General features: G+C 38.4%; 1 protein-coding gene across 4 annotated transcripts in view; it reads left to right on the top strand.

Moving 5' to 3' along the window:
• The window catches only part of LOC122571812 (thyrotropin-releasing hormone-degrading ectoenzyme-like), a 28,583-nt gene that overhangs the window by 3,290 nt on the left and 7,787 nt on the right, over window positions 1-17,506 (top strand). For 3 of the 4 annotated variants that reach the window (XM_043735997.1, XM_043735996.1, XM_043735999.1), the window contains exons 2-9: window positions 11,725-11,912; window positions 12,464-12,809; window positions 13,230-13,638; window positions 13,826-13,981; window positions 14,929-15,240; window positions 16,213-16,390; window positions 16,459-16,606; window positions 17,328-17,409. In XM_043735997.1, coding sequence (XP_043591932.1) covers window positions 11,725-11,912; window positions 12,464-12,809; window positions 13,230-13,638; window positions 13,826-13,981; window positions 14,929-15,240; window positions 16,213-16,390; window positions 16,459-16,606; window positions 17,328-17,409 — 1,819 coding nt within the window. The remainder of the gene's footprint in view (window positions 1-11,724; window positions 11,913-12,463; window positions 12,810-13,229; window positions 13,639-13,825; window positions 13,982-14,928; window positions 15,241-16,212; window positions 16,391-16,458; window positions 16,607-17,327; window positions 17,410-17,506) is intronic. The other variant, XM_043735998.1, reaches the window with a different exon arrangement.

The following is a 17,506-nucleotide window of genomic DNA, read 5'->3' as shown; positions in this document are numbered from 1 at the left end:
GCTTAGTATACGACTGATATACGATAGCTTAATAAACGACTAGACGAACGTGGATTAGGTAGATTTTGAGTTTCGTTTTGTTTATACGTTGATCACGCACCATGTGACATAACGTGTCACACAATCTTGCAGCGTATTATATCGCCGTGAAAAACTACACGTCCAATTCGCATACGTAATCCTACTGTTAGTAACCTTCGGCCACTTCGCGTGCGCTATCGTCGTTGATAGGTATATTTTTATTTTCCTTTAGTTGAAACGATTCAACGTGTCGAGCGAGCACACGAATTAGGTCAATCATAGCGGAGACGAAAATTAGTGGCGAACAAAGCAACGGAAAGTTGAAGCAAGCGTAGGACATTTCAAGTTAAACGATTCGAAGAATTTCGTAGAACCGCAAATCGAAGTTTACGAGTATGTGATACGTGCAATTAGCAACGCTAACGAGATTAACTATGGAATCTAACGAAGGGAGAGGGAGGAGCATTGCTAATCGCAGCTGTAGAATTTACAACGTCCGATTTATGCTCGCGTTTATGCCTGGTCGTAACGATTAGGACTAGGTCATATGGAACATTCAGCAGTTTAGAAAACTAAAATTGCTCAATACTTTAGCGAACAAGTGAACTTGATGCAAACGATAAACGTAGGGTATCAAGCACTTTAGACGTATTGTAGCGTAGGTTATATTAATCTACAGTGCCACATGTCAAATTAATCTCGTGTCACTAATATCTCGTACTAAAGTGCTCCACGTAACACATTTGCTATAGGGCTTTGTTATGTACTTGCAGGTTTCTCGTCGATAAACTTGCTTGTGTATGTATTTATATATTATATATTATGCATTACGTGTTATATGTTATATTATAATGCAATATACAATATGCGGGCTGGACCGTTTAAATGGGAACACCTAAATATCTGCGTTATTTGAGGTTTCATGGGGAAAGTCCTTAAGGCAAAGTTGAAGCGTTTCAAGAGGCGCGTGTTAAGATTGTTTTCTCCTGGTCATTTTTTCCACATATTTCAAGGTAATCTGCATTTTTAAAACGGAGTGAGGTATTTGTTTGGCTCCGCTCCCGGCACGAGACTCAGTCTGGGAATTAAAAATTTCTTGGGAAGCGATTAACGATTGGATGGTTTTATCAACTAATGGAGTTTGCTCCAGTGGACAATAAAAGGTGAAAAGTGGGAATAAAGGACGCTTAAAACTATCTATATCGTGCGGTGACTGGATGCTTTCTTGGACGTGCAATGGGATCGAGTCCTGTTCAAGGAAATGCGTCCCTCGATGCAATCGGACGTCGGGGGTGAGGCCGGAGGATGCAGCCGACAGGGTAGACCGTCGAAGGAAGGAAACAGAAGACAAGGGATGACTCGAAGCTTGAAAGATGTCTCAATATTTCCAATTCCTAAGAAAAGTTTAAGAATAGAGAGAGGCCCGTTTAAACCGGCGCGAAGTCCGACTAGAACTTAAAATCATCAAGAAGATAGCGAAATGACTGTGGACTCTCAAAACGAATCCACCGACCAAAGTCTACTTACTTTCTCCTAGCACCGAGAGAGTAAGGACACATAAACCTGCTAGGCTGGTCGTAAGGAGCAAAATGTTTGAAAAATCAGAGGATGAAGATCGCTGGATATTGAAGAGAAGGATGAAGGAATCTTCCTCGTCCTTGGATAACGGGGAAAATCATTCACACTCCGGGCCAGCGATATAAGAGGATCAATAAAGATACTGGGAGCGTTAATGATAAATACAAACGTGATTAAGGATAAACTGGAAGACTCCTCCGTAAGAACTCTCGTAAAATTCAACATGAAAAGTATCAAACACCTCTAAAGCACGAAGGAATGGCTGGAGAAATTTGTGAAAAGGGAGGGCTTGCACAAAGGAGCTGAGAAGCCCAACACACACTACGAATGCTGCTACTCAAATTTCCCCGTCGTTTAGAGGGGAACAAAAGAGAGATAAAAGGGGATAAGTGTGGAACGTAGGCACTCAGACCGATAACTGAAGCAAGTTGGATATCGAAAAGAAAGGAGATCTCGCCTTTGGAAAGCAGACGAGTAGATAGAGAAAGACCCAGGAGAGGCGAAACTACATATGCGGAGGTTTGCCAGCGCGACGATAATTCTGAAGACGCAACTTCCATCAGCGAAGATACTGTGCTCGAAAAGGCAAAAGATAGGAAGAAATTTGCAGCGAATGAAGAAGGACCAGACAGGAACAGCACTGTAATGCTAATGAATAGCAGAGCCAAAGAAGGAGGCGTAGAAAAAGAAACAAAATAGAAACAATTGAATCCTTGAAACCATTGTGGTTCCTAAAGCTCTGTGTAACCAGACTCTGCCGAATGATACGTATCGTGCATTCTGACCTTCTTTTCGTGTCAAGCGCAAAGAGCGAATTACTGATCAACGACGCTGTTGAGAATTTTGGATCTTAATAATGGTACTGGAACACTAAATTTACACTTTTGATACTACGTTTGATAAACAATTTCAAAGATATGCATCGATACACACTTGCACGCGTCTCAGCACTTTCTTCCATACCAGACTGTTAACTAAACAGTTTTCGTTCTTTTGTTTTCGAAACGCCGTGTATATACATACTTCCACACGTATATTCACATACAAATATCATTACTACGCAGCTAGACTAGGCTAGCACATAAAATTACACATATCCAATAGACGCAATGAATGACGTGCAGGCGTCCAAGTAATTTTGAAAATTTTATGGCTTTCTCGCAAACAAACAGGTAGCAGATTTTTCATCGAGCCTCGTCCAAAAAGTCTAGGGGTAGGCAACGTTAAGGATCTCCATTTAGAATTTGGAAAGTTCGGAGATGCTCTAAGTGAAGTTCTTTACATCTTTTTCAAAGACTCATTGAAAATTCACTGAAAATTGTGTCGGATATAGACGATCTCCGATTACGGTTTGCAGTAACTGTGCACATATTTGAAGAGCAAGGGTTAAATATAAATTACTTTTATATCGTTACTTTTATATTACGTTTTCATCGACGCGGTTTCACCAATACCAAGTTCGCGTATAAAGTTAAACAACATAGATGTTGTACGTTCTGATTGTGTTAAACATCAAGGGCTACGAGTAGGTCGGAAACTCACATGGAAACAACGCATAAAGTCAACGATAGAAAATATAAAATTCGAAAGACGCGCAAAATGTATTGGCTAGCCGGTTGCAAGCCCAAATTCGTATTAAAAAATATCATTCCTTTATTTCAAAAATGTCCCAACTTAATTTTCTAGAAAACAAAGCGTTATATGAAAAAATTGTATTCTATAATTTCAATATATTTTTCCGTAAGGGCTCGTTTAGTTGATATTTTTTTGAGCAAGTGTTACAGGCTGCCACAATGCGGTCGGAATAAAAAACCTAACTCGATACATTGACGAGTTTTTATTGAATTATAGTACACGGAGTTTTACCCAGTTCTCGTTTGTACTTTATATATACGTATTATATATAACGTCGGTAAGTCTCGGGGAGAGAGGAAACTCGGTAATGGATTATGTGATCGGAAACCAGGAGGCGACAGAAGAAATAAGTGGCATGAAGGTAGGAAAATGAACAGAATCGAACCATATGCCACTAGAGGTAGAAATAAGGGGGCCAGAACTACAAAGAACCGAAGAAAGGGAAGAAGAAGAGAAGGAGAGAAGGGAGTGGACAAGGGAAAGCAGGGGAAAGTACCTGGAGGAATGCAAAGATTGGACATACGAGGGGAGAACAGTAGAGGAGCTGTGGACAGAAATCAAAAACAAGGTAAACAAAGCAATATCAAAGAAGAGAGTAAAGATAAGAAAATGGGGCATGGGAGAGAAAGTGTGGTATGACAAGGAGTGGAAAGAGAGGAAAAGAGAGGCGAGAAGGAAGATGGCGAAGTTCAGGAAAGGAAAATGCAGCAGAGAAGAACTAATGGAGAAGAAGGCATTCAAACTGTGGTGCAAAGAAAGAAAGGAAAGGCACGAAGAAGAGGAAATGGAGAAGATCAGGAAGATTAGAACAGAGCAAAAGGTATGGAAGTACATAAACAAGTATAGAAGAAGAAGAAAGGGCATAGATGAAGAAATAAGAAGAAGAATGGAAGAATCACTTTATGGAGATTCTAGAAGGAAAAGAGTACAGGAAACAAAGAGGACAGGAAAACAGGGGAGCAGGGAGAGGAGGAGGAAACAAGAAAGGAGAGGGAAGATAATATAGAGAAGGAAGAGGTGATATACCAGATAAGAAAACTGAAAGAGAAGAAGGCAATGGCGGAGGATGGGCTAGAAAATGAGGTACGGAAGTACGCACCGATGGAGGTGGGGGAGGCGTTATGGGAGTTACTAAGGAAAATCTGGAATGGAGAAGGGATACCGGAAGATTGGAAAAAAGGGGTAATATGTCCGATATACAAGAAGGGCGACAAGAGAGTAGCGAAGAGCTACAGAGGAGTAACGCTGATGGACACGGCATATAAGATCTATGCAGGGATACTGGACGAACGGCTAAAGGCAAATGATAACGGAATCCAAATACAACAGGAACATAACCAAAGAGGAGACGCCAAAGTACCTTGAAGGGAGGGTGAAGTGGAAGGACAGGAAAATGATAGCAAGGTTCAGATGTGAAAACGAGACCAAAGCGAAGGATCATTGGAAAGAGGAGGGAGAAAAAAGGTGCAGACTATGTGGAAGGGAAGAAGAGGACCTGAGACACGTGATAGAGGAATGTGAAATAACAGGAGGAGCAAAGGATATGGAAAAGACATTGAATGAGACTGGGGAAGGACTAAGGGACTTAGGACCAATAATAGAGAAAAGAAGGGCAAAGACAATATAAGACGGGGTAGAAGAACGGGAAGGTAGCGCAGCAAGGTGGAAAGAGACCAAAGGACATAAGGTGTAGCCATAAGTGGCAAGAGTTTATAGACATTGGTTATAACGACTAGAGATAAGAATAGGCTAAGGCAATACAATACAACTGTGCAATACAATAGAGTAGATAAGAGGTAGATATGTAAGGAGCAAAATAAGTGTAAGAAATGTAAATCGAAAGTTCGTCCAAAACCGAAAGGCACGGACTAGAATAAATAAAAAAAAAAAAAATATAACGTCGGTAAGTCTAACCCGAACGGAAGAGCTGGAATCAAGTTATAGGAAATTTGTTTTTATCAAAATCTCCGAGTAAAAGAAGTTTAACAAACGAAAATTCGACACAGAGAAACTCTGTACGAAAACAAATTACAGTCACTTTTTCAAAAAATGTTGCAACATAGGACGATTGGTCTCTCATATCTTGACACGCAACGTAGATAAAATTTCGACTTATAGAGGTAAACTTCGGCCTGTAGAAGTCAAGCTGTTCTAAATTTTAGTTACAGAATTACCAGAATGCATCCGGACATGTGACAATAATTCGAGTTGAACCAGACGTCTTGACAGCCGAGTTGGAAATAGTATTGCAATAGGTATCTTTGACAAGGTTTTCGAGTTACAGAATTTGAGCCGTATTGTAAATGAAACAAAGGAACTGGGTTCCGGTTGAGTCGCTAAATCAATCCGCTGATAAAGTTTAACGGCAAGTATTGTTCTTGGTCTTCCCTTTCGAAATCATCGAAAAACATTCTCTGGTCTCTAGGGAGAGGATTCGGGATACTGTAGAATTCTTCCTCACTAAAACCTTTACGGTGACCTTTCTCAGCTGCGATGGGGAAGCATTGACCGGGGAACACTGACGTATATCACCGGTGTTATCCTTCACACTTGTAGAAGTCGAGTTGTTTTAAATATTAATTACGGAATTATCATATTCTATACAATCATCTTTTGGAGGTTCTCGAGTTACGAAATCTGGGTCGTATTGTAAATGAAACAGAAGAACTAGGTTCTGCTTGGGTCGTTAAATCCGCCCGCTACCCATCCGTATCCGTAAGGCTACCGGCACCCATTTTCCATTCTTTTCCACTTCGAAATCATCGAAAGACATCCCCTCTAGCCTCTAAAAGCAGGATGCCGGATAATGTGACATTCTTCCTTACAGAAATCCTTACGGTGGCCTTTCTCAGCTGCGATGGGGAAGCATTGACCGAGGAACACTGACATATATCATCGGTGTTATTTTTCACATCTGTAGAAGTCGAGTTGTTTTAAATATTAATTACGGAATTATCATATTCTATACAATCATCTTTTGGAGGTTCTCGAGTTACGGAATCTGGGTCGTATTGTAAATGAAACAGAAGAATTAGGTTCTGCTTGGGTCGTTAAATCCGTCCGCTACCCATCCGTATCCGTAAGGCTACCGGCACCCATTTTCCATTCTTTTCCACTTCGAAATCATCGAAAGACATCCCCTCTAGCCTCTAAAAGCAGGATGCGGGATAATGTGGAATTCTTCCTCACTGAAATCCTTACGGTGGCCTTTCTCAGCTGCGATGGGGAAGCATTGACCGGGGAACACTGACGTATATCACCGGTGTTATCCTTCACACTTGTAGAAGTCGAGTTGTTTTAAATATTAATTACGGAATTATCATATTCTATACAATCATCTTTTGGAGGTTCTCGAGTTACCGAATCTGGGTCGTATTGTAAATGAAACAGAAGAACTAGGTTCTGCTTGGGTCGTTAAATCCGCCCGCTACCCATCCGTATCCGTAAGGCTACCGGCACCCATTTTCCATTCTTTTCCACTTCGAAATCATCGAAAGACATCCCCTCTAGCCTCTAAAAGCAGGATGCGGGATAATGTGGAATTCTTCCTCACTGAAATCCTTACGGTGGCCTTTCTCAGCTGCGATGGGGAAGCATTGACCGGGGAACACTGACGTACATCACCGGTGTTATCCTTCACACTTGTAGAAGTCGAGTTGTTTTAAATATTAATTACGGAATTATCACATTCTATACAATCATCTTTTGGAGGTTCTCGAGTTACCGAATCTGGGTCGTATCACGCAGATGCTCCCTCAGTAGTATACGTCTCCAATGCACACACTCTTTATGCCGAGGGGAGCAAGTTGTTTGGATGCGACCTACGTAGTCTTCTAGCAAGATTCCTTGAATATAGATTATTTCCAACATTGCTGGGATAGTTTTAAGCTTTGGTCATAGGATCGCTTCGTGTTTGCTCATTCCGTGTGTGCCAAGGAGCATTGGCAATAGTCCTTAGAATTACGGGCTGCAGCGCTTCATCAGTGTTATATGGCTCTCAGTAGCCGTACCACGTAATGCAATCCCGTAGATGATTACTGTTTTATCAATAGGAGACTCATTTCTCGCGTTTAGCTCAGAGTTCCTGCTAGTAAGTTTTAGTTTGAGGAATACTAATTCTGTTGAGAGCAACAGAAGGAAGAGTTCCCTTCTTTAACGTAAAGAATCTGGGTCGTATTGTAAATGAAACAGAAGAACTAGGTTCTGCTTGGGTCGTTAAATCCGCCCGCTACCCATCCGTATCCGTAAGGCTACCGGCACCCATTTTCCGTTCTTTTCCACTTTGAAATCATCGAAAGACATCCCTTCTAGCCTCTAAAAGCAGGATGCGGGATAATGTGGAATTCTTCTTCACTGATAGCCTTACGGTGGCCTTTCTCAGCTGCGATGGGGATGCTCGGAGAACATTGACTTGTAATATTAACTCTTTACTTTGGTCAGTATCAGAGACCACTGCCGGTGAGATCAGCCTTTGTGGCTGCGTGTTATGACAATCCGGGGTGTCTGCAGCTCCTGTAGCTCCATAAGTCATTTTTCTTCTGCACTGCAGTTCTTCAAGACACTCGCGTTTGACCAGAGTGACCCGCGCTGTCTCCGACTGATATTCACCCGCACGCGGATCACTTGCCAGATGGCATTTGCTACTGTATCGTCAGACTACTCGGTACTCTGCTCTTGCGTTTTCCATTAGTGACGCTCGGCATTCTTTGCTCCGAGTTTTCCTTTTCACATCTTCGATTCTATCTTCGTTGTTGCGCGGCCTTTCACATTTACATACGCTTCATAACAAGGTAATTTAAAAAACGTTTTGTCAAGATTCACGAGTGTATCATTGACAGGTTTATTAAAATTTCAAAGTTCACTAAATTTCAAGTTTACTAATATTAACAAATGCAAAGAAAGAAAATAATATTTCCAAGACATAAACGTTTCATTGCAGGTGGATGGAGTTGCAATTAATTTCAAAGTTGTTGTCAGGATTTGCCCATTAACAAAAAGGACATCAAAAAATGCTTAGAAGTCTCTGCAATGATATATTCACGCAAAAGAAAACTGAAATGCATCTTGAATGTTAAATATGATCGTGAAATGCTTGCTTGTTATCTTATACGGAGCAGTTTCCTGCATTTTTCAACGAAACAAACAATTCTATAACGTTATCCCATTAGTGCGCGTGCTTTAAGTATTCTCAACTCCTTTTTGCTCACAAGCGCTGACACCAATCACTCTTTCTTTCCTAAATCATCTCTTCTAACCGTAGGAGAAATATTATTAAAAACGTGAAAGAAATTAAACAATAAATGGCACGATGATTTAGAAATTTCTTATATATGTATTGTTGGTATATATATATATATGGTGTATATTTATATATGTACTTAGTTTTCAAGATATTCGCAAGGTTATGTTGATATCACGGATTACTCACTGCGATGCCCTTAACAACGTATTAAAAATTATATTAGAGATCGGAAGTGGGATCTCTTTTGTAGATAAGCATTTTTATCTTATGTTAATTAACACAGTAACAGTACGTCGTAATAATTTTTATCACTTCTTTTCTATTTTCCTCTTTATTTTTCTTTTCACGGAAACGAATGTATAATATAAATAAAGATGCATAATCAACGATAGTACATTCCGGTGTAATAATTGTCGGCAAATATCGGTGGGACGACTGTCGATGGTTTCAACGGGTCGGCAAATAAACATACTCGGTGTCGGTGAAATCACGTCAATGAAAACATCGCCGATAATATCAAAGCAATTCAAGTATGATACGTTTTTTGAAAATACCGAAATTTCCTAAATTTCTTTTAAAACAAATATTAGAACAGCGTGTATTAATTATCTTGATCGTCATCAAAATATGAACACAAGTATAGCGTAAACATTACTTGCAAATATTGCATACAAATATCAATGTTCACACCGAGCGCATCGACTATTAATTACTTCGCTTTACTATGTATGTCTTATATGTACTATACATCCACAGAGTTGTCAGATAATTACTGCAGGATATTAAACTCGACTATGTGAATCATAATTGATGGAGAGGTGAACAGATTCTAAGATATAAACAATTGTCGCTAACTCTGTAGAGTCACAAGTATAAGATCCGTTTCCTATACTATATTATACTATACTATACTATACTATACTGTTGGATTTCTGGATAATGACATTTATCTTTTGGATACTTTACTGGCATAACATTCGTACAATTAGAGAAATCAAAAATATATAATAATGACGATGAAAAGTATTAAAACGGAAGGATTTCTCCAAACGCAAAGCAAAGTTTGTTCAAAATGTAACTTAGATTCGTTGAATGTTATCTCGCTATCCTTTAATATCCGTATTTGAAATGCAAATGAGATCTCAATTACGTCATTCGTGACATGTGCTGCAGTTCTCACGAATAAAGAAAATTTCTAACAGTCGTTAAAAAGTTCCAACTGAAAAGCACTGATTCGTAACTTCAAGCGAAGTTTCTTGTATCGTTGGTGTCGTATGGAAAACTAGGAGGAAGCGAGTATTGCCGGTCTTGAAAAAGATTATGCGAATGGTAAAATTAATAGCTCACTAGTAACGTGTGGTACGTATATGGTGGACCTTGAGGAATCGTTTCTCGAGCCTATTTACGAGAGTATACAGCGGTCTACCTGGAACGTGTGTGCACCGCGAGAAATCAATTCCAGCGACGTCACGTCACGTTCGCTCCGAATGTTATGACAACGTGAATTCGTCACGATTATGACAACGTCTACATCGTCTCGAACTGTCGCTGCTATTTCTGAATATTGATCATATACAAATACAAATTTCAAGTATAATATTTCTATATATATAGTATACACGTGACGAACATCTCGTGCAATTTATATACATATATATATGTACATGTACATATATATATATACAAATTGCATGAGATGTTTATCACGTTTTATAATATTTAAATCATTTCGCAGAGAGTTCTAGAATTATTCTTTATAATCTTGTGTCTATGTTTCGCTTTTGGAGGGTGTTGGTATAGTTGCGAAGTATTTCTGGCAAATTACTATATTTCATTCTGCAATAGACTGTAAGCATTAGTTTTAGATTAGATTAGAGGTAAGAATATGCCAAGTGTAATAATGTGTTGTAAAAACCGAAAGTTCGTCCAAAGCCGAGAGGCACGGACTAAAATAAATAATAATACTATATTTCATTCAGGGAAGCTATTTATAGAGTATAGCTAGCGGAAAAGAAATAAGATAATTTGCTTTTATCGTAATTTGCGTATGTGTAATCTGTCATACAATGATTAATCAGCACACACTGTGATGATTAATTGTGATTAAATTGGCACGAATGCGAGTACACCCAGTGACGTATCACTGTGATTTTATTTAGTTTATATCATTCAATCTGCATGGCAGATGTAAAAAAGTAACGTATTTTTAATTTTCCGCGTCCTCCTGTGGCGTCCAATAATTTTGCGACCAAACAAATTGGAATTTAACATAGCGAAATAATTAGATTGAAAATGTCCGTATTTTTTACATAAATTGGAATCGAGAAATGTAATATTTGTTTGTTTATCGCGTTGCTGTATCAGTGTATACAATTTACTAAATTATTACTATCATTCTTATACAATTTTCGGGCTTCTGAGTGTAAGTCGTGTCTAAAAGGAATTATTCTTTATGGATGTCTTTTTACTATTCCGACTATAGTTTTTCCAATGAATCGAATGGTACGGATATTGTTTCTATATTAATAACGATAGTTTGAAATATTAAACAAAAAAATGGGCAGAAATCACCAAAGGATTAGTCAAACATTGCGTTGTAGCCAAGAACATGTGGAAGAAAGGAACGAATTTTATGTACATGAAAGACAAATAGCGTCTCTTTTGTTTGAGACTCATTTGATACAAGATTGTCTTTTAGCTGTTACTTGAAAACCATTTAAAATTCGGTAGATTATCTCAGCTGCACTTACGATAGCAGCGAACAGTTGGACAGGTAGTGGATGATCTGACTCATATCACGAATCATTGATCCCCAACTATTTAGTCCAAACGATCAAAAAATTGAGGGGGATGTGTAGATAACGCGTGTATTTCAATTTATGACAATGTGCCTAGCTGCGATGCTGGCTAAACGTAGAGATATAATTCCTACTTGACATAACTTACGCCCGGAAATCTCAGATTGTAACAACGATATAATAGAAACACATAATTGAATTGTTCAGCATTCATGGGCCGTGCACACGGTCCAATCTGAGGCTACAAATTGTGCCTGATTTTTCCAATTTCAGACATTTCAATGATGCCAATAAATTCTGTCTATTCAGTTATTTTACTATTTTAACTGAGTGATTCATCGCATATGAAGTTATTATATATTCGCGCACATATATCTGCATCATAATATTATTTTATTGAGATGCTTCGGCATTTTCGGAGGGTTCACGTTTTTCAAATGATGCTTGTAGCTCAATGCATGCCACAGTTCACCGGCGGTCCGGTGCAATTTATGACTTACGATGACATGGAATATAAAAGAGGCGATGGTTGGTTCTTATCGTATACAAAGATAGCAGGAATCATCGTGGTCTTTATTATCGGTGTCGTAGCCGCAGGATTTCTCGGATGGTACATCAATTCCTTACCAAAGAAAAAGGTAAGTGACAGTTAGGTACATAAAACATGGAAATAATAGAGTTAATCCATTATTTCGTCTCTGGGCAAAGTAGATTTTTGAACCGGGATCTTTTTGAACTTTATGATTACTTCATATCATTTCATCATGTATTCCTAATCTTCCGTTACGACAAAAGCAAACTTAAACTGCGATAATAGCCATCGAGACAACGATCTACAGTGAGATCCGTTATAGCGAGACGTGATAAAGTGCAGGCGTACCGAGCGAAAATTCAAAGTCGATTTTCTGGAAAACAAAGCCTCAAACGAAAAATTTTTATTCTATATTTTCGACTTCTTTTTTCGCGTAGAATCACCCCCTTACCGCTTGTACCACCAGTTACCAACCACCCTGTATATTTAATATGAGCCTTCAATAACTATTACGATTTAGTGCGACATACTAAATTTAGTATGACCTAGTTATGATCTGCAACGATAATTAAATATCTATTAACCAAAATCTCCATTACAGCAGTTAATCGAAACTTTCAATTTAATCTTTAATGTTAAAAAATTTGTTTCTCTCAGCCTTACGAGATTCTAGACTTGCAGAACGATGACATCGAGGATACAGACGCTGTTGACGAAAGTATTTCACCTTTCATTCGTCCCTTGAAATATCGCCTCGAATTAACGCCAATTATCGACATGAACGGTCCATCGAGATTGATAGGCCACGTGTACATCGATTTTCAAGTAAACGATACGATAAGTTTGAATAAACTTTCGCTAAATGTGAAGAACATCACGGTGACTAGTTATAAGCTGTCTTTGCTGGATCTGGAGGAAAACAAGAAACCATTAAGGAAAAGACGAAGAAGGGCAGTCACTGACGTAATTAATAACACTAATCAAGGGAACGATACAACTTCTGGTAATGTTACTAACTTTAACAATTTTTACCTTCATAGAAACATTGCGAATGAATTTTCCACGTTTACAGAATGGTCGTTGTGTCCGAATTGAATAATGGAACAGTTTGTTTCGCAATTTTTACATTATCATTACAGCTAATTACAGGTGTTTTGCTTTTACGTTTCACGAGCATTTGCTGCACTTGAATTATTTACATTTTTCTTTTTACCAGAAGAACGTGGAAGAAGAATTTTCAAATTCGACAGCAATGTTTTTAAATTACCAAGTAACACGTTGTTTCCTTTTAAATTTAGAGATAGTTCGAAGCTTTTGAAATATGGAATTTACTGTACAATATTTAATATGTTAAAAACAATTAATTCGATAACATCATTTTATAAACGAATAAATGATGTCCAACCGTGTCATCTACTTGCAGTCTCACGTACTATGTATTCTATAGAAAATGACGTTGTGATAAGCCCGAGGGAAAACGGGACAGTGGTATACGACGAAAATGCTACAAACTCATCGGAGAACAGGTCGTCCGTCGAAGAAGCCAACGTTACATTGTCGAATTACGCTTTGGTTTCTGACACCGACAAAATTGACCGCTCAAACGTAGATGCTATTATACAGTTCGGATCTGTGCCACCTGCTCTATCCGGAAACGTATCTTCGCAAATACAGATCACACAGTACGATATAGACGTGGATAAAGAAGTTCACACAATTCATTTAGGAAGTCGAATACAGCAAGGAATTTATCTGTTGGAAATCGAATATGACCTGTTAATCGATGAACATATATTTTTCGTTGGAAGTTACAATTCATCTGGCGAAGGAAAGTAAGTCATTTATTTTCAATTGGTACTTGAAAAATAATTAAAAAAATAGTTAACGAAATGTAATTCTTTAGATATCTGTTAATCACGTTCGACTGCTTCTCGCACGATTTAACATTTGCAGGATTTTAATAGATTTACGAGTCGAATTTTTCGACAAGTTTTGCAATATTGTCTATTTTCATGTTAGATGGCTAATGGGAACGAAATTGAAGGAATCCGGTGCTCGATGTCTGTTCCCGGTTTTCGACGATACGGTGAATAAGTCAGTTATTTCCGTATCCGTGGCACGTCCCAAAGAAATGACAGTGCTCTCAAACATGCCCCTCAGGACTTTAAGGGATACGTAAGTAATTCACGTCGTGTCCTTTGGCAAGACGTACTCGTAAATGAAATTGATCTTGCCTGATGACACAGTTAAATTAAAAAAGGAAATCTAATTTCATATGTGAAAAAGTTCGATAAAGAAGCTTTCTTCGTGCGATATATTTTTTTCATTTATAATTACAGTTGCACGATAGAAACGTTATCGATAGATTTCAGAAAGTGAACTCTACTTTATTTATTGAATACTCTGATAAGATTATTAATATTCAAGTATGAAATAATAGGAAAAGATTTGTAGCAATTTCTTTTAATTAGAACTTCTATACTGTCAGATATATATTGTGCAATTTTTGTCCGTCTTTCTCGTTCTTTTCATTTGTAATTTATACACTTTCTGTTTATGGCAAAACATGTGACAATTGACACGAAAACGTGTCAGAAAATACACTTTAGATGAGATTAAAATAGAATTTTCGATATTTGATCAATATTCAAATTTTTCTTGCACAATCGAACGTCATTCAGTTGCAATCTTTTTTGTTAATTTAAAGAACTATCTTTACGTATGAAATTTTCTACCATTTATCAGCGGAGTGCGGATATTTATGCAAAGTCACAACTTCGTGGATATAATTTAAAAAGTGGAGCCTTTTTCTTTCGTTTTACATGGACAAATGCTCGTGAACACTGCGCTATTTTTCTAAACTTTTCTAAAAAGTGGAACCTGAACAGAAATTTACCTGTTAAATATAACAAACACTATACTTCGGATATTTGATATATTTTCGCGTATTACGTGTATTCTATGCATTTACCGACCTTCAAATAATAAAATAATAAATCCTAAAAATCTTACAGTTTGTGGTTTATCAAAAATTGAGATATTCATCACGGAACCAATCGATCTCGTTTCTCAAAGTCTTCTTTAAAAAGAGAAATAAGATGAATTATTATTCCCGTTTTAAGCTCGGACAATTCGATGGTGGTCGATACTTTCGACGATTCTCTGCCTATTTCTCCGCACAATTTGGCTTTCGTAATGGGCCATATCGAAGCCATGAACACGACGTTCGTAGGCGACACCGAAGCAGTTGCAACATTCTGGTGTGAATCGAATAGAAGCTCAGAGGAGATTTACCTGTTCGACAAACTCAACTCAGTTGTCGTTAACTTGATCGACGTGTTTTTGACGTCCTACCCCTATCCTAAATTGGATGTAGTAAGCTTGCCTCCAGGGATCGACGAGAACATGGGAAATCCTGGATTAATTGCGCTGAAGTAAGAGCTATTATTGTTCTTCTACAAGACAAACGTTCCTTACATCTCCTACGATTTATAATTATAATCAGCTCGCTCATATACGTAATATCATCGTATTAACTCTGTTACTCATATAATTAGAACCGTTGTTTTTTATTTAAAAGACTATCAATGTGAATTTTATAATAACACAATAGCGTGCTTTTGTAAAATTATTTATTTAACTTCGTTCAGTAATAATAGTAACCATGGAAATATTGCGGGCAATTTGTACATTTATATTAAACACAATTGGTAATTGCAAAATTTCTGGAATAAAAGTCACTCGGAAGATCGTATTTTATTCTTTTATTTTATCGTGAGAAAGATTTCTGAGATTTTTCCACGGTAACAACTGGCAAATGACGAGAAAACACTCGTAAATATAGTTTAATCAATTCCATTAACTCAGTTCAATCAACGAAGTGATATAATCAAAGATATAGTCCTTTGCATACTTTCAATTACGTCAATTTTGAAGCAAGAATTAGTTCAAACAACAGTAGGTAAATCTTTTGGGCTACCTTTGGAGATTGTAACTACTTGATGCAATAAATAAAAGCTATTTACCTATTTATATTCTCACATTGAAAGTTGTTTTAAATGCTTTAATCCCCTATTTTCTTCTAACTTCGTTTCTTAGCTACAAAACAGTTTTAACGTTTGTTAACACTTTTTTATCAACGTGACGCGATATACTTGTTCCTCTTTCGATCACATCATCCTCCTTTTTATTCTCCCATCAGAAATTAGCAAGTCTCGTTAAAAGTCTTCTTAGGTTTCTTAATTATCTCCTAATAGCCTAAGTCCGTCTTGTCAGTTATTTGTCTTTGTGTCCGCGATAATACGCCGCACAGAATCCCTTATTTCGCCATTATTTAATAATTAGCCTACACTTTTATGGTGGATTTTTCACCAGCAATGTAATCGAAGGGCGCTTGAATGTTCAAGGCAGTCGTTGTTCTACACCAGCAAGAAATCGCCACATGTCACGAAAGCCGGCGCTCTGAAGGCCCTGATCAGCCTAGTGGGACAGCAGTGGCTCGATGAATTTATGAATGTGAATCGAACGGACGCGTGGATCTCCGAGAGTCTGCTAGTTTACATCCAACACGTGATCGTTCAACAGGCAAGCGACTAATTTCGCATGCTCGACAAACACCTCGGTAAACCGTTGTAATAGAATTCCATTTTCAGATAGACTCGTCATTGGACTTGAGCGACTCTTTCATCGTCGATGTCCAGCTGCACGTGATGGAGATCGATGGCTATAGCATTTCAAGGCCTTTCCATGAAAATGCCAACTATCATCTATGGCAATCTCTTAACTACGAGCACGCGAAAGGTAAACCGGCTCGCTGTTAGTCTTAAGCTGCGTCTTCACTGAGGCAACAACGAGGAACTTTCTGTTGGCGTTGTTACAAGTTGCAAGTAACAACAAGTAGCAGCAAGTAGAGAAAACTATACACTTTCAAGAGACATTTACTCCATCTACACGCGTTGCGTACGTGTTTCTTATCCTTCGTTCATCTCTGTCACTCCAAATGGAGACGAACAACGAGCAGCAACTTTTGTTACCGGCAACAGAAACGTGGAGGAACATGCAGGAACACTGGACAGCCAACAAGTTCAGGAAACGCGGAACATCGACGGAGAGGGCCGACTGACACTCGGAGGTCCTGAGCCTGTCGCTTTTCTCAGCTGTTACACATGGTGATAATTGACTTTACTCGCTGACAGCCTTAGCCATGCACAAACTACCTGCCATTTTGTGGTATCAACGTGTGCTGTTGGCACAAACGCGAGAAAGACAGCGATGAAGAAATTAGACGAGAATTGGTAGAGAAAATGAAAAGCAAGGGAAACCGCGAATGGAAAGAAAGTGTTCCGAGTTGAGGAAAATAGGAGTAGATAGCTCGTTGGGAAAATTGTAAGAGGAGAACATAAACGTAGAAACATCAACGGAAGATCGGTGGTTGTTGCTTTAGTGAGGACGCAGCTTTAGGTTGCAGGATATCGCGAGCGGATAGATCTAATGCCTCTGCATTTTTCGTTGCTTCTTGTAGGTGCATGTCTGATACGCATGTTGCATGGCGCGATAGGCGATACCGACTTTAGGAACGGCTACAAGAAACTGATAACCAGGTGGTGGGTATATTATTGGCGAGGAAATGTATTATGCCTGCGATGGATCGATGGACGGATCGTTTTGATTAATAGCGATTTGTTAAGGATTGACGACTGT

Source organism: Bombus pyrosoma, linkage group LG10 (genome assembly GCF_014825855.1).
Source record: "Bombus pyrosoma isolate SC7728 linkage group LG10, ASM1482585v1, whole genome shotgun sequence".
Taxonomy (NCBI): Eukaryota; Metazoa; Arthropoda; class Insecta; order Hymenoptera; family Apidae; genus Bombus; species Bombus pyrosoma.
The sequence above is the reverse complement of the archived record's forward strand: the minus strand, read 5'-3'. Positions and strand labels throughout refer to the sequence as shown.